The 26189-nt window shown below is 38.9% G+C and overlaps 1 protein-coding gene across 2 annotated transcripts in view; it reads right to left on the bottom strand.

Moving 5' to 3' along the window:
• PLCH2 (phospholipase C eta 2) overlaps window positions 1–26189 on the bottom strand; it is a 75508-nt gene that overhangs the window by 13401 nt on the left and 35918 nt on the right. Inside the window, exons 3-19 of one of the 2 annotated variants that reach the window (XM_042883373.1) lie at window positions 16812–16958; window positions 14351–14594; window positions 13671–13800; window positions 12961–13131; window positions 10464–10557; window positions 9760–9963; window positions 8739–8859; window positions 8176–8347; window positions 7148–7255; window positions 6404–6562; window positions 4423–4515; window positions 4005–4105; window positions 2970–3067; window positions 1974–2156; window positions 1389–1496; window positions 1138–1262; window positions 388–472 (exon numbers count right to left, since the gene is read on the bottom strand). In XM_042883373.1, the coding sequence (XP_042739307.1) occupies window positions 388–472; window positions 1138–1262; window positions 1389–1496; window positions 1974–2156; window positions 2970–3067; window positions 4005–4105; window positions 4423–4515; window positions 6404–6562; window positions 7148–7255; window positions 8176–8347; window positions 8739–8859; window positions 9760–9963; window positions 10464–10557; window positions 12961–13131; window positions 13671–13800; window positions 14351–14594; window positions 16812–16958 (2343 nt within the window). Of the gene's footprint in view, window positions 1–387; window positions 473–1137; window positions 1263–1388; window positions 1497–1973; window positions 2157–2969; window positions 3068–4004; window positions 4106–4422; window positions 4516–6403; window positions 6563–7147; window positions 7256–8175; window positions 8348–8738; window positions 8860–9759; window positions 9964–10463; window positions 10558–12960; window positions 13132–13670; window positions 13801–14114; window positions 14285–14350; window positions 14595–16811; window positions 16959–26189 lie in introns of those variants that run through there. The other variant, XM_042883374.1, reaches the window with a different exon arrangement.

The raw sequence follows: 26189 nt of genomic DNA, 5'->3' as shown, positions 1-26189 counted from the left end.
ACTCACTTCAGGAGACACAATGGTATAAGAATTTGCAAGAAACATCGATCTTACTTGAAGTTAGCACTGCTCTGAGTAGGTGTTTGGACAAACTAACCTTTTTTGACTCTTCCTCTGAACACTGCCAAGTCCAAATACCTTTCTCGCACGTACAGTGAGAAGTCAGACAAAAGGCTAGTTTCACACCAAGATCTTCAACAACATCATACCAACTCACTTGAATAATTCAAGATCCAAGTCCGATTAACATCAGTAACTATATCAGTTTTTCAGGTTTTTTCTCTATAATTGGCAACCAGTTTCACCTGTTTGTCTCTTGATAAAAAATCCTTGCCTGAAAGAGGATGTTTCAGCCACAAGAAAGCCTAAAAACTCCCGCAATCTTACCATTATCATCAACTACTCTAGTTTGTTCTTTGAAGCAATCAACAGGTAGGCCTATAACTTCTACTTCAACAAATGGATCTATGATCTGAAAAACATAAAATAACAAATCCTGAAAAGAAAAGGTGATAAAGGCAAAATTCAAGCACATGACTAAACATTATACCATGGGCATTGTCTTTAAATAGAGTTGTCTGTGGCATTATATAACAAAAATGGCATTACAAAACAAAATAAATAACAACTTTAAAAGTCACTCAAAAAAGAGAAGGCAAAAAGAAGAACAGAAAGAAAACATAATAACACAGTGCTAAATGGAGGACTGGGAGCAGATTTATCTATGCAGAGGGAAGGACTTTGAAGTAAATCTCCCTTGCTTGGCAAGCTCAGCAGTTTGGTGGGGGTTTTTTTGTTTGTTTTGTTTTTTTTTTTTTGAGTGACAGTTTGTATGGGAGGGCATTTCTAGTACTGTTGTGAGTAGAATCCCACAGTCATGAGCTTATTGGCCTGTTTTTGCTTGTCCTGGTGGCACTGTTTTGACAACTGAAGAAAAAAAGATTCCAACTATTGCTGTGATGCTTTGAAGACTTGAAAACCACCCAAAAATCTAGGATGATAATGATCTGCCTAATTTATTCATGTTCTATGTCTCCCAAAAGATAACTGCAGGAAATTAAATCCTCATCCTAAGCTCAGCTAATTTGGAAATAAACCTTCACCAACATATAAGAACAATCACTAATAGTTTAATACCTCTCCTCTGTCTCCCAACATGGAATCCCGTGGTTTTGGGAGCTGTTGACCACTGATAATTCTTAGAACCAGCTGTTTCTTCAACTGACCAGGCAGGGGATCTTCAGAATTTGGATTAAAGATGCCTGAATGAATGAAAAATCATAGAACATAAGAAAAAAAAAAAAAAAAAAAAAAAGAGTAGTAGTAAGGATCTACACTCACTGTTCTCATATGGTAAGTCTCCCACTCATTCTAATAATTTCTCTTACCTTGACACATGCAGTCTGGTTTGAGGACATAGCCACAATTCCCATTGGCACTAAATTTGGCCCGGTTCAGTTGCAGCATTCTCCCCTCTGACTGGTAGTTTAAAGCCACTGTTCACCAAAAAAAAGCAAAAAAAAACAACCAACCAAAAATTTTTAACATTATTATTAACAAATTATGTTATCAACATTATTGTTTGTAGAACCAGGTTAAAGGAAGAACATCTAAGTATATTTTCACTTTTGATTTCTTGGGTGCAAAAACTCAAAAATGTATTTTCTGAAAGAGTTCTATGCTATAGCACACATCAGCTTCAGGGAGTGAAGCTCTGCAAATGAATCTCGGAAGTTGTCTTGAAGTTGAGAAAGATATTACTTTATCCCCATTTAGCAGACAGTTGCCTTCACAGAAGGCATATGATTCAAGTATTCTATCTAGGAAGCAGCATAGAAAAATAACAGGAAGGACTCAAATGTCAGTAATGTTGAATAAGCAAAGAATTCAAGTACTTTAAGAAATGATTCTTAAAGCTCCCATTAAAACATTCCTTCCAAAATAAAACAAAAATAAACTCTTTTTCTGCTCACCGAGTTGGCAGCCCGCATTCCAGAATGGCTGGGGATTGTAGTTGCTGGAGTCTACGCGGTAGGAAGATGGGTAGATGCGGGATAACTGATGTTGGTTGAAACGTAGATACTGTGCTGGCTTTTGCTGCAGTATCTGGTGGGCTTTTGTTTCACTGAAAGATGAAACCTGCCAGCTGGAAGAGACTGCAAAGAAGGGAGGAAGTGATGAGAGGCCTAATCTCCTTATTTATTTATTATCTAAATAAGACATTCAAACAAAGATAGCATTAATTACTTACAACAATCTATCAGAATTTGAATACATTCTACTTTGAGGGAACAATTCTTTTCTTATATTATAGAAGGCTAGCTGTGCTTACTGGAGGAACTAAAGCTAGGATAAGGAAACTGAATGGCCTGAATCCTCATTAAGAAGTTACAAAAGCTCTCTAAGATTTTTTCAATTTGCTGAAAGAAAGTATTATTTCTGGCAAGCAATTCTCTGACATTTTTAACTAAATTTTGATTCCTGTGAAAATCAGACACAGAAAATGTAGAAAGATTACTGAAATATTCTAGGAATATAATGGGGATGGTTCACCAAGTCTGAAGTAAAATCTAAGCTTTGGAGATACTTGTCTTGGTTTGAAAAGCTCTTCAAACCACTCTTCCCCAGAAAATAACTAAGCCCTCTGTTATATCCAGTGATGTAAATAGAGTGTAGCAACATTTATAAGCGCTACCAAAAAGTACACGTGTCACTGCTACATGGAGTAGCTTTACCTCCTTTACAGTAGCTGCCACACGACTCTATACCCATTTTGTAGCTTCGGTATAGCAAGTGGTCAGCCACTTTGAAACAGCACAGCTTTACATGCAGCTCTTCTGTTAAACTTTTCTGAAGTTACAGTAGAAACAAACACATAAACAACTTTTAAATAGAAAAGACCTAAGAACATAAATCTTTCAATTTATTTGCACAGCAATTACTTCCAGCAGACTTCTACATCAACCTACTTTCAGCTTCAACATCATGGATGCCAACAGACTTTGTATATTTCACCAGGTCTGAGAGTGCCCTGGACAACTTCATTGTTTTCTTCTGCCGGTTTATCCTGGAATAATAAAACATTTACATTTCCCATGAAATAAGAGATAAACTTTCATTTTCATATTTAAAAATAAATCGGAGTAGAGAAATAAGAAGGTTTTCTTCACCAAGGAGATATTCAATTTTTATAGCATAGACTCACTGTCAAAGCAGTGGAAGCAACTGCATTGATGTATAAACAGAACAAGTTCTGTTCTTACATGTTAGTGGCAACCATAAATATTCACATACGAAAACCTGATGGAGAGGACTCTAAATTACTTTGACCAAAGGGTAGGATATCTGTTCACACATACATTTTCTTCTCAAGTCAAGTACCAGCAGAAACACTTTTAAATCCCAAAGAAATAGCAAAACTGTAATGCTCTGATCTTCCTCACTTGCTTCAGGTTATCACTAACAGAGTATCTACTCATCTCCTGAAGAAAGTTCCAAAGTATCCCAGAGAACTGCTTGATCTGATTTCCTGCTTTTACAGGCTGAATCTTACAGAGCCATTCCACAGAGGACCTTTGATTTCAGGATTTTTGGAAAGGTAGTTTTTTAATTTTCTTTTGAAACATCACATGAACCTTTATGCAATTTTATGTGGCAAAAAAACAAAGAAACAAACAACAAAAAGCACCGGCAAGCAGATTTACTTTGCAAATCAACTGTAATGGGTTTGCTGGGCTGCCAGTCAAACAGTCTACATGTCAGCTGGATGAGATGGTAAGAGCTCAGATGCATACTGGATCCACTGTACACTGCTAATTAGTCCAAACAGCACGTAGAGATCATTTTGATGTTGTGGCTGACACTGGATCTACCCTCATGTGAAATTCCTCTCACACAACTGAGGATACCCGTCAACAAACAGAGCTCAAGCATGGCTATTTAGCAGGTACATTCAGGCAGGAATCTCTTTCAGAAACAAAACTGCCAAATCACTTGTTACAAACCTGGTGTAATGTACAGAGCCTCTGGCTACATTTCCTTGAGAATCAGCATCATCTTCACCTTCTTCCAGACTGGTTGATTTTTTCAATTTGCTTCCTTTTTTCTGTGCCACAACAAAATAAAACTGTTATATAGAATGGACTCCAATATTCAAGAGATTCACTTTTTTCTATGAAGGATGTGGACCAATCAAGAAAAAAACTAAACTCATGTTAGACCTTCAGTCCTTTTATACTTCAGTGTAAACTGAAACTAGATGTTATGCACAATTATAACCAGTTATCTGTTCTGTTTATTCAGCAAACAGAGCAACAGCAAGCCAGATAGTAGAAATATGATAATCCTCTCCTACTGTTGCCTAAAAGAAAGAATCTATCAAAGAATGCAACATTCACAGTAGGACTTTCTAGGGTGGCTTACCTTGCGTTTAGAAAAGCTGCCCATCAATGTCCGGCTGTGCCTTTTATTGGTACTGAAGTCTTCCCCAGATTCCACATCATCCTCAAGTTTATTCTGAAATAATCAAACAGAAAAAATAGTGCAGCAGACCTGGGTAGAGTACTACAGACAGCATGCATAAACACAATCAAAAATAGTTTGGGATGCAACTCACCCTAAAATGTCAACAAAACATGACCAAACCAAAGCAGGGTTTTCTTGTATGTTTGATGTTTTTTTAATACAAGCTGAGCACAAGGTCTTTTATCCTAGCAATAACTGTCATCACTTTCATCCACAGGAACTTTCAGAGCAGATACAGATCACAAAAATACCAAATTCCATGCATCAGGAAATATTTTTATCCACATAAGCTCTGAGTGCACCCTAGCAGTGTATATGCACTGGTGACAAACTGTTTTCTAACTTAATATATGAAAAGCATAGCTCAACAGGACTTATTTCTGCCATGAAACGTGGCCTAAGTTACATGGCTTTACATGCCTAGTCCATGATAAGAAAGAATCAAATTTCTTGCAGTCCCTAAGAAAGCGTATCATTCATTGGTGCCTCTAATCTTTAATATGACCTCATCGTTTCACTGTTTCCCACTCTAATATGACACAGACAACTCTGGCTAATGCTTACTCAGAAGGATTCCTACAGTCTTGGCCTTACAGCAGATTTTACAAAAGTATTGTCTGATACATCACCTAAATCATTCATTTTAAAAGTACGTACAGAACTCACGAAAAAGAAAGTTTTGGGAAGCTGAATTTTAGCTTTCATCTGGCTTTAATGCCCAGTCAGTTCACCTGCAGATTGGCAGACCTCCAATGTTTTTCATTTGCATGCAGCAGCATTCCTTAGCTTATTATAAATTCCAAAATTACAACATTCACGTTCCTGAAGTGTTGGCTATTTACATTTTCATAAAGAACCATTAGTATAAGATTAAAATACAAAAGTAGGTGTACAGAAAAGAGAGAGCAGAGGGAAAAAAAGCTCAGCTTTCATATGCACTTTTTTATATAATGGGAAACAATTTTTTTCTGTTGAAAAGTCATTTCGTGTGTACATTTCATGCTCCAATTGCTGAGTGAGAAAAAAAGCTTCACAAATCTGACAGTGATGTTCACCTGGCATCATCATTAACTGAATGAACTCAGCTATGAAATCTGAAGTCTATAATATATTATTTATTCAGTAAGGTAATAAACCATAACAAACTGAAATGCTAAACACCTCTTCCTCCAAAACCATTGGAGAAAGTCTTTGGATGTTGGACAAAGAGGTATTTAGCATTTCAATTTCTATTCTGAAGGACTGCCATATTTCATTATTCATATGCAACAACAGGCATCTCTTTGCACCAAGCGTAAATAATGAAAACAGCCAAAATTAAAATATCATTATCATCAAAATAAGAGGCTTCCACTAAATGGACAAAAATGACAAAAAAATCATCTGCATATTTTAGATTTTATATAAGAAATACGAGGTATTAACAAAATACAGATAATAACAAATATCAAGTACTACAGAAGGAAAAGCATTTTCTATTTTGCCATATGAATATTTGGGGGCAAAAATATTACTTCACAATGATGGGAAACTTAAATAACTCTAATAAATTTAACTACGTTCCTACCAGTGTAACAAGACCTATGATTTCAGCCAAAACCAGCAAACAAAATTTTCTAAATCCATATTCATCTTGTAAATCACACAATTTTCTTTTAAGGGCAGAGTTGAGCATGTTTCAGTTTCATTAGTACTATGACAGCTGCAGATCTCACTGGTAAACTAAGTCACCTTTATTCAGAGTGTCAAAATAGATTTAAAAGTCCAACCTTAGGCACTCTTTTGAGGAAGCAGTCACGAAACAGCAGCACTAAGCAGCTACAGAGAGACAAAAGTGCAGCTAAATCTAGGGGGTGAGTGAAGTACAGTATGTGTTCACCTTCTTACTGTCTGATTTCTGACCAGTCTTCCCAGATGATGGCAGAGTGGCAACTGTAAAATTGTTTGGATCTTCACAGTCACGGATTTTGGATTCTTTTATCAGTGAGTCAAGTTTTTTCTTTGCTATGTTCTCCACTCTCTTCCTATTTGTAGATGCCTACAAACAAAACATAATCATTAAACAAGATACAGGCAAAACAATCTTAGTAATTCCAGCTGGGATTAGCAGAAAATGGAATGTTATTTGCAAGATCAAACCTTCGATCTAAAAATTATCCGGGAAACCTACAAAATAAGGATCTTAAGTAGCACTGTGACTTTGATTTCAGTAGTTTTGTAAAATCAACTGTTTTGGGGTTTTTTGGGTATTGAAAACACTCCTACATGTCTGGGAATACAGACAAAAGAACTGGAAAACAGGAAAACACGGAAGTAGTTTTTTCTTCCTTTCTTTTGTTCATGATGGAAAGAACACCGTCATGCAATAAGGACTAGTGAGATATTACTAGTTAAATATTAAAAGGAATAAAATCACAAATTTGAAAGATTACAGCCAGAACTGGTGCTGCCTAATATGCACTTCTGCTAAAACTGTCTGCACAAAGGATTAAAACCTTAAAAACCTGTGACGAATGCCCAAAATTGCACAACATGCACATTTGAGAGAACTCATACAAGGCTTCCTCTGTCTGGAATGGGAAAATGTCAAATAGATTTACATGTAAACGATCACTTAACTTACATCTCCATTCATTATTTTACAGTCATCATCAATCTCATCAGCACTGTCCTCATCAGAAACTTCACCCTCCTCTGCATCATCACTAATGTTGGCTGGAAGTTTCTTCCCCTAGAAGATAAGATGATTACACAGGCAGGTTAGGACACAGCACTTGCTATGACATATTTTAAACAAAACAAAATTAAACAAAAAAAATCATTATTGATGGGAAATTAAAAAAAAAAAAAAATCCCGTAGAGGTGAAAATCTTAACATGCAAGCAAACACTAAAATGCTCTTGACTTGTTCTTTGTGTTTGTTGAAGGTCAAAGAAAAGAAGATATTCATGAAGAACAAATCTTATTTACTTCTCTGGTCAGGGTGAACTAATAGAAAACAGATTCTCTTTTTTCTAAACCTTCTCATTATGCAATTCAACCTGTAGCAGCCAGATTTTCTCCATCTCGGTGCTTCACTATTTCATTAACATGAGCTGAAAAAACTGTGAGCTGACTGGATAATAGGTGAGATGCTAATATTATTCTAAACAGGAGAGAAGTAGAAAAACTGCCAGAAAGAAGGAATGAGGAAGATGACGTGTGGTTATAATTTAAACTCAATGAACAGGAGCAGATTGCAATTTCCCATTTAAATTGAGCCAAATCTGTTAAAGACAAAATCCTGTCTGTATTCTCACATACTCAGCTCAGGGTCCAGAAAAACATCACTATTTCAGTCTCTCAAGAATAGCTGCGTTCTAAGAGTTGTGCATCAGGAGCCTGCCTTCTTGCACAGCCAGCCAGATGCACAGGCACTATATGAAAGGTAAAACTTATTCTTTAGCTACACATATTTCAGAAATTGTTACTTGTGTTGGCTTACCTAGATAATGCTGGCAAACAGCCCCAAACAGCCTTTATCACTGCATTAAACCTTTATTACAGATTGTTTATCGTGATGTCATTTAAATTAGCACACAAGTGATAACCAGGCAGAGATTGTAGTCATCACAAAAAAGGAGAGATGGAACAAACCAACCACATTTTTACCTTAACCAGTATCTTCCCTTTAAGACTTGCTGGTGAAGGGAGCCTGGTGGAGTCATCATTGTGCACAGAAGACAGATCCAATTTGTCACCCAGAATTTCTGTAAGATATTGGGCCATCTTCTTCTGCTGAATTACACTGCAATGGTTCTCAATTGACAAGATAACAGGGTACCTGGCAAGACATAAGGAAGTATCACCAACTGCAAATTTAGCTTTTATGGCATTACAAAGATAAAGGTTATTACTGTCTGAGCCATTCCTGTAAGGAGAACGACCACCAATGAAATCTACAGGGTAGATATCCTGATTGATATCCCAGTACTCTCTCCAAACTGAATAGTCTATTTTAGATCATCACAGAACAATTAAACTTCTTCAATCTGATTTGATGCATTTCCTTCCAGAGCACACTTTTCACCTTCCTATACTAGCCAGTCCTGACCTCCACTTCCTACTAGAGAGATTCAAGAAAGCCAATCATAGAAAAAACCTAAACATGCAATGCTTTCAACTCCCCATGTCTCATGCCTTATGTCTCAAAAGCTAGCAGATTGTACACATACTCATTCTTGATAAAGGCGTATTTGTTGATAGTTTCAATCACATCTTTGAAGAGAATTTTGGAAGTCAAAGTGTATCCATGGTGGACAATTGGTTCACCATCCGGCCCATCCCAGCAGTCAACTGCAGAAGAGAAACAATGATACCCATCATTTTACTGTGCGTAGACAGTTGTACACATTGTTTGAGAAAGCCCCAAGCAAAAAAAGATCTCTTTAAGAAGTGCTGAGGAATATTATGAAGGTAGAAGAGCTGACATAGCACAGCATTATTTTCATTATACTACTGCTGGACCTTAAAGGGAATGCAAGAGAATCCTAGCCAAGCTTCTCACATCACAACCAGAGCCAAACTCTAAGCAACTCCGGTCTTCCTAAGCCTAAGCTCACACTTGTTTACAGTCATGCTTCTATGAAATGCTTTGCTCCTCCGCAGCACGCTCTGGCATGTCCACAATCTGACCTGAGCAAACTATAATATTAGCCTTCCGAAAAAATGTGAAAGCACTTTGATGGTCACGATATTACAGATGATTACAGAAGAGGCAGTCTCAGAAAAGCATTACAAATATCAGAAGAAATTTCAAAAAAGCTCCTGGGTCGTTACAGGACTATCAGTATCTTGCATTATAAAACCACATTTTCCTCGTCAGAAATATCAGCTTTCTCCTCTGTTTTTAGTGAGAATTCTGCCATGTTTGCCTGTCTGGTTGACATACTTTTGGCCAGAAAGTATGCTCCCCAGAACATCCTAGCAAATGTTAGCATTCTTTCCAGAGATCATTTTCACCATTTTTTTCCTTAGTACCAATGACACTTCCTCCATTGTTCACCTCACTCCTATATTCAAGAAAATTTATCCACTGTATAGCAACATAATTTAATGTTTTTCATAACAGGAAGACATCATTTCGTAAGGCTCCTTAGTCCAAGCAATTACTAGATCTTCTGCTATAGCCCTAAATCTTTCTTTACAGAGAAGCAAAAGTATGGAGCTTATTGATGATTCCTTTATGTTCTTTACCTTCAACACAGCGACAGCCAGACTGTAGCACCCATGCATACATGTCCACCCTAGACTGGGACATCAGCTGATCTCCCATGAGGTAGGTATTATGTGAAGAGGTAATGAAATAGTGACTCAAAGGGTAACTCATGTCCTGATTCACTTGGTAGTGTTCTGGGTTGAAAATGTCTCCTGAGGGACTCCGCATGTAATTGGTGAAACCTATGAACAAACAATACTATAAGTAAGACAGTTTTGTTCTTTTTGTTGCTGTGGTCTTCCTGAAACCAGCTAAGAACACATCCCTGCATGCACCAACACAGTCATGAACGTATCAAGTAAAATAAAGAAGTAAATAATGCCACTGTATCCCACCCAGCACAAGACAGTTCTTTGCTCTAACTTTCCTGGAAAACATGCCTATGTTTAACCAAAACTTGACATTGCAAGTTTATAATTCAAAAGATTTTGATGGAATAGTAAGTGGCGCAATGCATAGAAGACTCTAAAATCTTCCAAAGAATACTAACTTCACCTCAGTAAGTAACAGATACCTCCCCTCCCACAAAAAGCAACAACCCAATGCCAAACCTACTTAAAAGCATTCTCTATATTATTTAATACAATTCTATGACTTCATAAGCATGCAAACAAATGTGATTTCTCATAAGCATTTAAACACTGTTCACCCTCTCCCACAACAGCTATGCCAGTCAACTTACCATCAATCCCCAGAGCTCCTGCCTTCTTGTTTTCCAGGCATGGTTCAAACTTGTCGATAATTTCCAGGCAGTGTTCTCTGGTCACATCTGTCATCTGTAAAAATAACATAAGTGAAGTGTTAACTAACAATCCACAGCTTCTCCTGGCTTTCCTACTCTGTATGCTGTTTAACAATTGGTCAGATCATCCAGAGTGGCACTAAGGATTTCCAGTTCCACAGTGAGATGCTCACTCCTGTCAATCAACATCAGGTCAGATAAGAATTAAAATGCTTTGCGAGAAGTTTCTGCCCTATTGGCAGCTGCCTGATCACATCCAATAAAGACAGAGCTCTAGTTTGTAGGTCAAATGTGGTTAGTGTTGGTACGTACACAGAGCACCCAAATTGAAAAAGCTTGAAAAATCAATGGGACACCTCCTCTTCTGTAGAATTAAAGGATTAATTTGCAGTCCGATTTTTTCATTATCAGAAGTGTTTTGACTTTAAAAGAAAATAAGAAAATGTTTCCTCTTTATGCAGTGGACTGGAAGACAAGCAAGAGAAACAGTACAATCTAATATTCCTACTATTTACTGATAATCTATCCATTAAACATTATCCATTCTACTATTTAATATACTTTTCCTAATACTTCCCCTTTCCAACAAATGTTATACATGCCACTTGGAAATACAGCCCTGGACACTAAATGGGCTGCCAATAAAGTGCCTAAGTTTATTATGGTTTTGGCAACGTGGAATATTTTCTCAGAGGGAAATAAAACCACCAGCATGTCTGCAACCAAATCAATGCCTTTTGGGGGGGGGAGAGTGGGGGTAAATTTAAAACCTAGTAAATAAAATCAAAATAAGAGGAAGGAATACAAATAAACAAATAAAAACCAAGACTTTATTTGCCCATATACTGTAGGTTTGCTGGGTAAGAAGGAAAAGCTCTGAAACAACAGAAGGTTTTTCTGGTACAGCTTCAAACACACAGAATGAACGCTTGTTTTCCCTGCACACATTGTGTAAGAAAGGGCAGAACTAGACAAGGGAGTGAAACCCCAGAGGCATGTGTTGTCCATGTCAGTGATTAGCTGAGCTGATCTGTGTCCTTTGGATAGTGTTCATTTTCCTCTCACCATCTGGAGGATCAATCGACCAATGAAATGGAAACACACCCTAATTATCTAAAATGATAACTGCCAGAGAAGTGGCTTTATCATTCATTCATTTCTTAGACAGCTTTTGAAACTCTGATGCTTTATGACTCACAGGCATACAGTTTCAAAAGAGATCAGGAGAGGAGAAAAAGCAAAGACAAGTCAATGCATTTGTTCCTGCACTCGCTGTACCTTACCATCCAATTATTTTTTTTTCCTCATTTCAGAAACTGCCAGAAGTCTCTAGATGAACACAGGATCGTTCAGAGAGCTCAGGAAGTCATTTAGACAAAAAATCCTGCTCAGGGCAGGATCAACTATAAGGTTACATGAGTTAATTCAGGCCTTTATTCCAGTCTCTATACCTCCGTGGTTTTAGAGGATGTACAACCTCTCTGGGAACCTCTTCCATTGGATGAACATCCTCATCGTAAAGAAGAGTAAAGAACTCCAGAGTTCCCTTGTTAAGTACAATAAGACATTGTAACTTAGCACAGAGTTTAGTGGTAGTTGCTGAGTTGCATAAACAACTATAAGCATAATGTATGGGTTCAGTTCAATTCTTGAAAAGCTTATAAAGCTATACACTAGTGTTTCTGAAGAACTGTAGAATATCTTAAATTCATAAGTAAAATTAGATAGCATCACTATTTACTGGCCAACGTCAAGCCAATATTAATATGCAGGGAATACACACACTACCTGGATCGTCAGACAAGAAAACAGCCTGCTTTGGATCGGCGCAGTGGGAGGAGTCTGAGACCACTCTCAGCAATGCAATATTGAAGTATTAAAAGGCAACCTAATATGCACTACTACATATCCTCAAACACTTCCCCAGACGTGAATAATCCTCTCAGTAGCTCTTTAGAAACATAATCTACTTTGCAAACTGGGAAAGTGTGACAAAGCAGTGTAAAGTCTCATCATGAACTCTGCACTGAAACAAAAGCAGAGCCAGAAGCAGCATCTTTGCACTCAGATACTGAGCATGGGAAAAAAAACATCGATGGCTTTCTCCCAAAGAACACAAGGGAAGAAAAAAAAGAAAAAAAAAAGAAACCATAGACACTACAGTTAGGGGCACAATGAAAGACCATACTCAAAGAAGAGGTTGTGAGGGTAAAAAGATTCAAGAAATAGTCTTGCCAGCATACCAGATGAAAATCAAGAAGCATCTAACTGTCTGTTTTTAACATCCACACTCTCCAGAGTGAAGCTGCTAAAACAAAAGCAGATGCTCACTTTTCACACGCATGACTGCCATTCTGACCCTTTAAAAAAGACAATGCATCCCCAGCGGCAAATGGAACAGCACAAGAACAGAATTCTTTTCCTGGTTTAGATCTACCTTTTGTTCATTCTCCAGAAAGCGTCTCAGGTCATCTGTATCCAGGAAGTCCTTGTGGTTGCTGTAGGTGAGCATTAGCAAGTACAAATCACGTCGTGTTGACATCATCTTGTAGAAGGTGCAGAACTCATCAAAGCCTAGCGTGCCCTGGTTATCATCTGTATCAGCCTCCTGCATTACACAGCAATAAGGCAATGAAATAGCAAACTGTCTTGTTAGAGCCTGAACAAATTTTAAATAAACAAACGCCTGAATGAGAATAACGTGTCACTGAAATTAAACACATGCTGCTGCTGCCTGACAAGGCTGCTCACTGTAGGGCCTGCTAGAGCAGATTGGTCAATTAGACTAATATTTGTCATATTAATGCTTTCCCCTTTGAACCTTTTATATGTATGGATTAGTGCAAGAGCTAAGACAACTTCTGAAGGTCCTTTGTACTGCACAAGAACAGAGGAGGATACTGAATTTCAGATCAACAGATGTAGCAAAAAAGCAACTTCACAACGTGCTACAATGTGGTATCAACACTAGACAGTACCTGGTGTAATCATTCTTTCTGTAAAAAACAACTTATTTATTGCTTATTTCTTATTTCTGGAGCATTCTTCAATTTACCAAATACACAGTGCAGTATCTCTCAATGGAGAGAAAACAAATCAGTTGCTGAATCATTGATCTTTTAGACAAATTTCATTTTCATTTCTTACCTTGAACATTTGCTTGACTTTTTGTCGGGGTAGGTTGACATTCAGTTTGTGCATTAGTTGGAGCACTTCATTAATACTCAGACAGCCATCACCATTTTTATCTGCTTCATCAAATGTCTGCTTCAACCACATTGAACAGGAGTTAAGGAACATCATGGAATATCAAGGGATGTTACTGAACATAATATATATACAAATGCTTAGGGAAAACTGTACATATGGGGCGAGGAATAAAGGAAAGCTCAAGATAATATACAACATAACTGCTTGTCTTATTTCATAAAGAAGTTCCTAGATTTGTTATGCTCAGTATTCAACACTGGCTATTTAACCCAAACTCTGAATTGAATTCTGAGCAAATAGAAATGATGCATCATGTTTTGTCTTGTACAATCAAATGAAAGGGACAGCTTTACACAGGGAGTAACAGATGAAGGAATATACCTGTATGTTCAGTCCATTCTTGCCCAATCACCTTTTTCAGTCCACTCTCTTGCCCAGTCCAATTTTCTTCAAGGACTTCTCTCTCAGTCTCTGGAAACAGGGAATGGAATGGGAATCACTTTGAAACTTTGAGCCTAGTGCTTGCTTTTAGTAAAACAAATACTTAAAGAAATTATTGTGCTGTTAAGTGCTCCAACCACAGGAAAATGCTCTCTCAACCAGTTTAGGAAGGATATTGGTCTCTGGTTCTTTGGCGTTTTGAGAGGCTGTCTTCATCACTGATCCCTGCCATCAGGTATTTTAGCCCTGTGATCCAAGTACGTGCTTCATCTCCACTGGAAGACACCAGGTCAAGGGATTCCATATGATCTCCATAGTAGATGCTGAAGCAGCAGTTAGGATCAAAACTGCCATCAGCATAGCGCTGAAAGATCTCCGATTGCTTCCCCTCACAAACTTCTTGAATAGAGTCGATGGAAACTAGAAAAACAAGAGCATGCAGCTCATTAGTAACTGTGTGGGAAAATAATCATGCAGGCTGGCAAACAGTAAGATTGCCCTAAAAAGGAATCCCTTTTTGTCTTGATTTAAGTTCTCTCTTTTAATTACACTGATGAATCACACTGCTGCTTGTCCAAGAACGTAATAAATGATCTTCCAATTGGATCAAAAAGAAAAAGCAGCTGTAACAAAATTAACCTAAACTGCAGAAATTACTGGAGTATGGGAACACAGAGACGTGAAACAGTCTGCATATTAACAGAACAGGATAATACTTCTAGCTTCCACTCCCTTGTATGTTGCCTTAAGATTCTTAAGGAAGACTACCCCTACTCTTCCAAGAGCGTGACTGATTTGAGGATTGCGTACGGAAATAAAAAAGCTGAATCATGGTTTTACAAATCTTACTCATTATGAACAAGCGTAGAATTAGGGAAAAGTAACACCAAGACAGTGAAATAGATACAGCCAGCAGACTGTTGCAAAGGCTTCATCCTGACATGGAGAGTAGTCCTAGAAAAACTGGTGGTCTGGGACACCTTCAAATCTATTACACTGTGAACACAATCCCTGTTCTAATTCATGCAAAGGGCAGAGAACGTCATGCGTGGCCTAGCCCAGACAGGTTGTGTTTATCTTCTACTCACATTCCTTCCTCTTCAGATAAAAGGACAAAGCAGATGAAAAGTCAATTCCGTGCAATTTTATGAAATCAAAATTTCTACCTCTTTGAAAGAGAGGTGAAACAATGAAAATGTCTGCAGTTGGCCAGAAAAAAAAAGATTCATCTTTTCAATAAATTCCAATTTTTCTGCTTTTTAGTTTGATGTAGAGATGTGCAGATGCTAAATACTCACAGCCTGTGCACCTTATAATTACATGAACAATTTGTTTCCCTTGTAATGTTCCTGTTCCCAAGCTGATAGAAGATAAACTCTAATAATAATAGTAAGGGGGGAAAAAAGGACAAATTTTAGTTTTGCTTTGTTGTAATTGTTCTCTGGAGATTACAACAAACAGACATCTGTTTGCTGTGGTATGGCTACCGTGCAGCTGGACAGTATGTTATACACAGACAAACTGCTAAAGTTTAAAAGGGAAAAGTTATTAAGGACAAAAACATAAACTGGATAATTAGTTAAGTTCCACTGTGCTGAAGGCAAGTGATTGTAAGTTGCTAGGAAGCTCCTCTGAAGGAAACAAGTCCCCTTCCCAGTTTGCTTCAAGGCAAATACCTTGAACACTGAAGCCTAGGCTCAGCCTGATTCTTTATGATTTTGCCCTGGTTTCTCTTCCTATACTTCAGCTTATCTGAAGTACACATCTCCAAAACCAGTGCTGTGATCTAGTCAGAGACCATTGCACATTAAGGAGCCAGAGCTACACATAACAGTTACACTGAGGTTGTGCTGTGCTCAGCAGCACGTACAGCTTGTCCTCCTGGCCTTTTATACTGCATTTGTGCCTTGGCTGTAGGGTAACTTACCTGGCTTACTGTAACTGCTGTCTGCAGGGAGCTCTAACTCAGTACCAGCACTTACATCACCTGTGCATCCCTGATTTTCTCTATAGCTACAGCAACAAGTATCCATGGGAACATCCTTTATGTCTGACTGTAGAAATGATCAATAGAATTGTTCTCTCCTGCACAAAACTGTAAGAGCTCAGAAGAGCAAAATGGAGTAACCTTTCCTAGCATGGCATCTACATAGCATGTTGAAACTGACTGATGCTCACCTACAGCACACATATACATATGTTTCTGACAGTTTAAAAAAAAAAACAAAATCAAAAAACACTAACATTTCACTGTGAAGTACTTTTCAGCCACACAGTAAGCAATTACTCAGGCTACAGGAATGAAAAGGTAAAAGGTAATAATCCTGTAGAGAAATCCTCTGGAGAAAGGAATGAAACCTCAATAATGCAAGGCCCCTGGTTCACACAGGTTTTCCCTGCAACTGACTTCCAACATAGTTAACTACTGTTATCTGCATACTTAACAACAGCAATTTAATCTTCATAAACCGTTAATCATTATAAAATAACTTAATGCCCTTTAAAATCCACATACAGAATTTTGCTTGATCACCTGTGAATGAATCAAATCCTTCATGCCGGTTTGGGTTTATTCACAAGGGGTCAAGATTCTACCTGGAAGGAATCAGAATAAGTGGTTCTGTGGTTGACACTCACTTTTGGCTCTCTCATTCTTTCGGGAGGGTCTCCAGCGAATGCATGACTTGTGCTCATCCAGGTAATAGAAGCGGACCAACCCTTTGGAACCACCACGGAGTTTGATCATTTGGGTACCAGCCTGCATGGAGCTCATACATCTTTCCACTGAAGAGAGAAACAAAGTAATATCAGTATGTCAGACTTTGTTTCCTTTGAAAGTCACCTTCACAGGAAGAAAACATACAAACAACATACAGTTGTAACAATAAATAACAAAAACATAGAATATAAATCACTACAGGAAAAACAAGCCCCATTTCATGCTTTTTGTTACAAAGATGCTCTAATCTCTGTTCATCATTTATGGTTCAATAGCACTACTATCTTTTTGGACTTCTAGCGGTTGGTATGTGTTTGTGGAGGAGTGGGAGTATTTTAGCATGTGAGGATGAAAGGAAGTTGGAGGAATTGAGTCATGTGAGTATTTTTATACGTGGAGGAGCTTTGTCTGAAGATCAATGACTGAAGTCCAGAATGGTTCTGGGTGACATCACACGGCTCTGGCTTAAGCCCATCTGTTTATAGACATCCTACAGGCAGCATCACACCACTGCCAAGGTCTGCACCGTTACCTGATCTGGGCAGGATGCATCCTGGTCATATGCTTCAGAACAACTGCTTTTCCAAACACTGAATGGAAAGGCAAATAGATTTCAGAGTCCTGTCTTTAGGGCCTTGGAACATGCAACATGTTTCTGGGCCTACAGAAACCCTTCAGTACAGGTACACTGTAAGAGCAAGCTGCTCCCTTAAAATCTCACTGAACCAAAGCAGCATCCCCAAGTGCCAACAGAAGACTCCCACACCCATCAAAGGTTCAGCACTGCAAATGCATAGAGAGAGAACGACTGTTTCACTTAATAATAACTCTCCAGAAATGACACTACAGCTACAGCTGGCTCTTTGATAGATAAACCCAATCTCCATCTTCTCCTGTCAGGAATATCAGTTCCAGTTCAGACAAGAGACATCAAATCTTAAAGTCAACATATAAATAATAGGTAATGCATACATATATCTCTACATATCCAGTACAAGGGATCTTTCTCAAACTACTGTGGAAGCTTAAGAATTTTGTCACTGCATACCTGAATAAATAAAATAGCCTTACTAGAGTCCAGGGGCCTACTCTGGAATAAGACAACAGGACTGTTCTAAATATTTATTTTGAAGACTGAAAACCAAACAAATATTGCACAAAAAATTCAGAATTCTGGCAACCAAGACCAGAGAGCAAACCTAGCATTCTGTGGGCATGGAGGACAACATTTCAAAAGTTCACACATGACGAAGTGAACAGCATTACATTTGCACTTTGAGGGGAATGAGAAGAGATTAATAATGAAAATATAACTGTAAAGTTCTTGAAGTCTAAAAAGCATCCTGGCAACAGATCAAAGTAACTGCAAAATAACACAGGACTAGGGCTGTGTCTCACCACACCACTGCTAGAAAAGTTGTCACTAAACAAGATTTAAAAATAAAAGCTCAGATGACCCTGCCTTCAGCAATGGAGCGGCAGGCATGCAGTCCATATCTTACCAAAACGGCCAATTTTCCACCGTGGAGAAGCTACGATGCTGCCACCAACCCAGAAAAATTCTTCAGCCAGGCGGGCAACTGAAAACTTATTCTGAAGCAAAGGGCTTCCCGTGGCATCCATGGCTGAGACAAAGGGCAGCTTCCAATCAAAACACAAACACTGCAGGCCTTAGCAGAGATTAAAATCTGTAGTTGCAAACTTTTGATGTAAGTTATAGAAATATTATTAGGAAAAACACTTCAAGGTAATTGATGATCTCCAAAGTCCAGCGGTATTCTTTGGGCTGTTACAGAAAGAGCAGTTTCACAGTAAATTCAGGCTTCATCCTGTGCTAATTTAAACTACTGAAACAGCAGCAAAATCCTTCTCATTCTGTACGATGTTTCTATGTGTCCGGTTTGGAGGGCAGATATGTTTCAGTTCAACATTCTAAAACAGACAAATGAAAGAAACTGAGGCAAAATGGCATGAAGGCGATTCCATTTATGGACAGAAGGAGCTTCTGACAACGTTCTTTTCCGGTGCTACATTCCCAGCTGCAGAGCACCCAAGACAATACACCAGCTCACAGCTGTTGGCTTTCTCCATGCTGCTTTCTTCTGACAGTGAGAGTTACGTAGCAGGACCTCTTCTGCACATTTGATGGCACGCAGATTTGCAAGCGCTCCTGCTGATGGCTTTACTTGCTCTTCAACAACAAACAGCAATACCCGTTGCAGTAAATAAGAGTAATGTCAGTAGCACAATCCATCCCCCCAAGTCACCCTTGCCTTTCACTGTGAGTCTGGCGAGGTATTAAGCTCTTCAGTCTCCTTCCATTTCAGAGAAAAAAAAAAAAGAAAGGAATGACCCCTTTTTCTTCTCACACAGCTCTTCAAAATATCATTGTAGAAATCTTCATCTTTTCTTAGAAGGTTCTCCTCAATATTTTAGTGGGAATATTTCTCTTCAGGCAGGAAAAACTAGATACGCTGAAAACACAGCAACATGTTTGCTTGAAATCCTAAATCCCCCGTATGCACTAATCCTAAAGCTGTGGTTCTGCCCTATCCAGTCAAGGGATTTAGGTGACACGTTACAGCCGTAGAAAAATAAGAAGGTTAAAAAAAAGTACTTTTTTTTTTTTCCTTAGTTAGCAGCATGTTTTCATCTCACAATCTGTGTGGCTGTGTCTTTGCAAAATCAGACAACCCCACAGAAGATGCTTTCCTATGAAACAAGTCAGCCAGCTACACTGTACAGAACAAACGCTGTTCACAGAAACATGGAACAGAGCGCATGGAAAGTGGCAGAGATAAAAGCAGGTAAGTATTAATTTTTAAAAAGCACTAAGTTACCATCTCATTCCCTTTGAAGTGCATCCAATAAACCCCAAATACAGAAATCTGTCATTTATGTTATCACAACCTCTTAATCTACACTAAGTACAATATACAATTGCTCTTGCCATCTGTGATCTGCACAAGAAACACAACATGCTTCTAGCTTGATGAACTAAGCACAAGTGTCCATTTAAAACGTACTCATTAAGTACTTCCCACTCCTCCTTTCACAGTTTGCAAAAGCTTTATAGCAGATAATTCTAGAGATGACTGATTCTCAAGCACAAGTTGCTTATTTCACTGACTGTGTACAGCTATCTTATAGAGGACTGGCCTCAGATTTATTCAGAAATGAAAACCAAAGTGAGTCTGGGCTGTGGGTAAAGGACAGCAACACGCCTATATATACCCTTGCTGCTTTCTTCTACTTGCTCAAATGCTTCAGCAACAGCCTTCCATTCTCCTCACATGTCTTTCAAGAATAAATTAGTGAGATACCTCCAAGCCAATCACTCCTATAAAAAGCTAAGACACGTACATCTACACAACTGAAAAGCGTGAAGCTACAGGCAAGAACTCCTGAAATACTGTTCTAAAGATCCTAATTCCCTTTTCATGAGAAGCCAGCCCCAGCATGGCTGGATCAGAGAAATGTAAGCTTAATTACATGCTCTGCCCTACACTTCCCTGAATGTCTTAAATAAAGGAGCAAATGTCTTTGGATAGTTTCCCTGCTACAGATTATCAGATCTCCACTTGCAAAACGGGGAATGCACCTCACAAGGGAAGAGGCAATTGAGCCCTAAGGTCCTTAACTATAAGGAGACAGAGTTAAGGTAACTTCTGCAGCAAACCAAAAATGCCAATATATCATAGTTGAGAACTAGAATTCTGCACAAGCCAGGTTTGCATGTGGATTTGTTTTCATTTTAGTACAGAAAATTCCTGTTTCTTATAATACCAGAAAAGAGAAATTCTCTCAGTGTTCAAGTTAAAGTCAAATTTATATTCTAAAACCCACCAAGAAGAGGTTAATTCAGATCCTTTTGGTTGACATCTCTCCATCCTTCAGGCCTAATGATCACAAATGGAGAAAAATAACATCTTTTTAAAAGTCCTATGTCCTGACTGTGGCTAGATACCAGGTAAATGTAGGGGAAAGAAGCAGAAAATAACAAAGAGTTAAACGTGACTTAATCTCTCCCCCAACTCTTAAGCTACTGAGCTGAGTACTTAGGAAATAAGCCTATTGAAATGGGTTTCTATTCTTGCCCCACTTGACATCCTCAGAAAAATCTTGCTCACCTGATAAAACGTGCAGATTAAAGACTTCCTCCCAAGGCACTCAAAAAAAGTTATTATTCTCCAGGTGTACCAAAGGCTTTTCATGGCTCAAAAAGATTTAAAACTGAACATTATTTGAGTCTGCAGGCTGCCCTGTGGCTGTTCTAAAAGTGGGATTCAGAAGACATGAAGAACAATGCAGGAATGTCAAAGGTCTTGTCAAAGAACATGCTCACTGCCACAAAGGGGCAGAGAAGTCAGTCTGCATCACACAGAGAAAGAGCATCCTGCAGAAGATACAGGAACACAGCACGGATGGTTTGGAAGAGAGAAGTGAGTAAAATGAACATCTTCCTGAAGTAAATGGGTTGAGGATTAATGCAATCCATCAGGACGGGTGGATTCATTTCCAATGCAAGTTTTAATGTTGAAGCAAGGGAAAAGTGCTAAAAATTTTATTTAACTTGAGGGGAAACAGATAAAGCCCTCAGTAGAAAAGAAAAAACTAAAAATTTGAGTGCAAGAATTTTTAATAGCTAGTCCAGATTCTGATCTCTCTTGTGCCTTCTGTACATCAAGGTTCAAGCATAAAACAGAAGAGAAGTAATACAAGAGGTAAATTAGGCTCTGAGCATACCAGGAAGTTTGTGTGTGACACATCTGCATTTCAGCTGAAGACAGCACAGAAGGTATTTCAGGTGTACACAGTGAACTAGTTTTCAAACTATAAATACATTTTCAATGTATTAGTTGTTAGAGTACTAATACAATGTATTAGTGTTGCCAGAGTATTGAACGTTACAGAGCTGGTACTGTAACAGGTCTGTAAATCCTCCAGGATTAGACTTGTCACTTCACAGCTACGCACTGTTTATCCTTGCGTGAACACGCTTCACACCACAGACCCACTTTACCAGATTAACAAACTAACCTCATGCACAAGGCTGATTCTACAATACTTAGAAAGACATGGGCAGCAATTACTGACACATACACGGATGCTAATACAGGTATCACTGTTTCCTATTTCCCACACATGGAAATCTTGCTCCTAGTGGCTGCAGAATAAAAAGAAAATGATTGCCAACCTGCAGTAGGAGTAATAAGATAAAAGGAGGAAACAAAAGGTTTTGATGTCAGCTGGCACACAGCCATTATCTGCACTGCCTTTCTCCCCCACTTTTCTCCTTGCCTTTGTACTTCTTGCTGTAAACAGCAGTCAAAAAGCCCAGAAAACCTGCAGAAATTACAGCTACCACTAAATCTTAAACATCTCTGCATAAGATACCGTTGCCTACAGACTTCATATAAATTAGTAAGCCTGCCTCTGTCATACGAAGCACTAAATGCTGAGATGCTTCAAAAGCAAAATAATAAAAGCATGGAACTGAAATGCACATCACTTAGTACAGTTTAGAAATACATCTGAATAACAGTACAGACACAGAAAACAAGATACATGAACAGCAGGAGCACAGCAATCTTCCCTTGAGCTGAAGTTACAAAGCTCCTTCAATACTGCTAAATGCATAATTTATGTTTTTTGGGTTTTTTTTTTTCCCACAAGCATACTGCTTCCTAGTGGTCTAAAGCAGCATGATCTATCTAGACAGCAAGACCTGCAAACTCAGTTTCAGTTTCCCTTCAGCTGGATCTATTTGATTTTGGGCTTCTGTAACTATGTACTCTTTTAAGTTTGCATCTGCATGGACAACACGAGCGTTCCCCAAGAAGTGGGACACAGCAATGGAAAAATCCTATGTTTGTCTGGCAACTGAAGCCTGCATTAGTTATATTAAGAATTCACTAAAGCAATTCCTTTTGAAAGGTTCTACTAACTTCCAAAGAAGGAAAAACACGAGATCCACACTGAGCTACAACCCAACTTCCTGCGGTCACCCAACCACAAATGCGTGGTGCAGAAGGCCAGAGCACCAGCTGGACCACAACATTATCCCAGCAGCACATAAGCTGCCTTTTCCTTAATTCTAACACAACAACCCCACTGACCTTTGGCACAGACCCGGCTCCAGCCTCCCACAGACATGAGGGCCATCTGGCCACAGCTCCGAGCGCAGTAATCCTCAGGCAGATTACAGCCTGCAGCGTGCCCGTGGCAGGTGGGAACAGCGCTGTTTACCAGCTTCTGCTTCTCACCCGGCCTTGCTTCAAAGCTGAATATTGCTGTAGTGGCCCTGAACCGACTCAAGTTATTAAGTGTTACAGAAATACAACTCTGTTCAGTATGCATCAATTCACAAGGCCGCTGAAACCTCTGGGAGAGCCACCAGTGGCGGCCACACAGCACGTAGCAGAGCATCTTGCAGCACTGGCAGCCACAGAGGGCAAGCCGTGAAACAGCTGCTTCAACTAAGAAACCCCAAACACGATTGCTGCTAGGGCTTTCCAATGCATTATTAAAATAAACTGATCCTGAAATCTCTTCAATTACTTTATTCACGTGAATCAATATTTGTGGAACTGAGGCCAGCTAGGAACAGCACCAACGTAATCCTGACAATGAGGCAATCTCCTTCCATGATGCTTAGCTCCCTTGAGCTCATCAGAAAAATTTGATGCAATTATTCTAATTAAATGAGAATTAGCCTTGTGATTTGAGTCTTCAAGTAGGGCTGATTCTTAATGAATTGAGATTTTGTGTCACATTTTATCAGTGAACAGTAGAAATATTAATAACCTTCTTCCATTTAAAACATGTACCATTTCTGAAATGTTTCCGCAGTTGTTGCCTGTAGTGATTAAAATATAATAACAATGTCCTATAAATTCTATTCAGAATCCTGCTAGCACTTTTGGAAAGGAAATTCAATGTCCACGTTATCTTCAGTTTCAGGAACCATTTGATTCTTTTTACTTGTAAAGCTGCAATAATGACATTTTACACACGTACAGACAGATGTCACCATAAAACAAAGATTTTAAGTTTCATCTGAAGATAGATTCTAAATGTTTATTTAAGGTCAACCTTATTACCAACAATTACAAGAAAATGTCCCTATACAATTACAGAAGTAAGATCTTAAACTCTTTGTATTTAAAGATCTAAAGATCTTTCAGCGCTTTACCATCTGTTCAGTGACACTGGTCAAAAACACCAAAAGGGAGATGAAGGCAGGTTGGGGGAAGATACCCATCAGTATCACTGAGCACTTTCTATGTTCCTGCCTTGTAAGAAAACACCGAGCTCATGTTCATGCCTTGTTAGCATTTTAATTGGTGACTGTTTGTGATACTGAAATGAGCAGCTAAAGAAATCATTGTTATCTGAAGGTATGCCACTGTTTACAGCACGCAGTTCATCATGTGTTCTGAACAGAAGAGAGCACGATGCGCTGAGCTGCAAAGACAGAAACACGATTTGAAAGCGATGCAGTGCACTGACATTTCCAGTAGTGCCTGTTACTGCAGTGCACAGGCTGTGTTCTACAGGCTAAATAAAGCAAACGCTCTTTTATGTGAGATCTCTGCTTCAAGTTCCACTTCAATTAAGTTGAAGTTGGTTTTTGTTACTGCTTTTGTGTTGCAGTACTGTTTTTTTTTTTCCAAACATTTGTGACAGAATTACTTAGAAAGCATATTGATTCATCAGTTTCTCATCTTCCTCTCAAAAATATATCACTCCACAGAACCTAGCACCTGTAAACCTTAGAAGCTAACTGTAAGTCTTTTTGCAAGCTTGAAAGATGATCATAATTATGTTTTGTCTTCAAGCAGGAGCCACCTGCTGTAATTCCCAAAGGACAAGATTAAATCCAGTATGTACGGATGCACAGTAAGCACAGGCTGGTGAGCTGAAGTCCATCACAAGATCAGTGGCTGCAAGCTGGATTTTTTTTTAGTCTTTGATTCAGTAGTTACAAAAACACATAGGGAGCAAAGGAATTACTTCTGGGCTCTTGTGGAAAAAGCATTTATTTTTTTTTGCTATGGTCTGCCCTATCCACTCCAGTTTGAAACAAAGCAGTGCGCCAGATTCACTTCCCTCTGGGGTTTGGAACCTGAAGACAGGCAGCAGGTATCTGAAGGCTGGTAAAGTCAGCTTGCAGGCTGAACTCTGGAGATGTGGTCTCTCTCTCAGGCCACATCATGCCACAAAACATTGCTGCTCTCTGCCACCAAATGCCTCAAGCTCTGCAGAGAGCAGCACTGCCATCGCCCTTTGCCCTGCACACAGAGGAGGCAGGGGCTGAGTAGAGGTAACTTCCCCACCAGATTAGAACCCAACAGAGCAGGCAATACGCTGAACCCTGACAGAACACACTGTACCAGATTATTCTTGGGCTGTTGGCTAAATGTTTCACCCAATCTCATGAAAACAGCTGTAACACAAAATGCCTTTAGTAGCACATGTGAAAGCACTCTCTCTCAAGACACCTGAGCTCCATACCAGACCCCTGATGCTGAAATCATTGTGCCATCTGGGCCACAATTAACAACGCGTTCAGTTCTAGATACAGTTTGCAATGTCACTTGCTGTGAAAGTTTTTACTAGCATCTTCCAGCCCTTGGTGTCAGAAAACATGCTAAATTTAAGGGCTTTACGTGGCCAAGCAGGATCTGAAATCCTCTGGGTTTTAAGATCCCTTTTAAATGCAAAGAACTATGCAGGATGCATTTTTCCATTGCAGTATAAAAACAATAGCTTAGGGACTTTCTAAAGCACTGAAAGGAAATTGCATATATATCATAACAACAGCTCACTCAATGTCTTACCGTAGAGAAAAAATGCTTTTGATTTATACCAAGATTGATACATTCTCATAGCAGTCCTTATTTGCAACCCTAAAATTAGACAAGAGTTCACAGCAGTTAAACATACCTTTAAAGTGTTATGCTCTTCCTCTCAGAAGCTAGACATTCCTCATATCCTCCACTAAATTAATTGGATAAAATAAACCATACCAAGAAAAAGATAGTTAGACAGACTATTTTCTTCTTTGTTTCCCCCTCTAAATCTATCAGCTCTTGTGTAATGAACGCATCTCTATGGCAAAACAAATACAGGCATTTAAGTGCAGGCCCACAAGACCAGCTGCACTGCCGCAGTTATACTTGAGGGAAAGGAGAATGGCATTTCCTCCAAGACCACCAATGAGCTGGAAGGTAAACATCCTTTAAAAACAAAGCCTATTAAGTGGCCTTGCATGTACCTTCAGCTCATGGAAC

Source organism: Lagopus leucura, unplaced genomic scaffold (assembly GCF_019238085.1).
Source record: "Lagopus leucura isolate 7727_CA_CO unplaced genomic scaffold, USGS_WTPT01 Super-Scaffold_100037, whole genome shotgun sequence".
NCBI lineage: Eukaryota > Metazoa > Chordata > Aves > Galliformes > Phasianidae > Lagopus > Lagopus leucura.
This window is presented reverse-complemented; position numbering and strand designations above follow the sequence as displayed.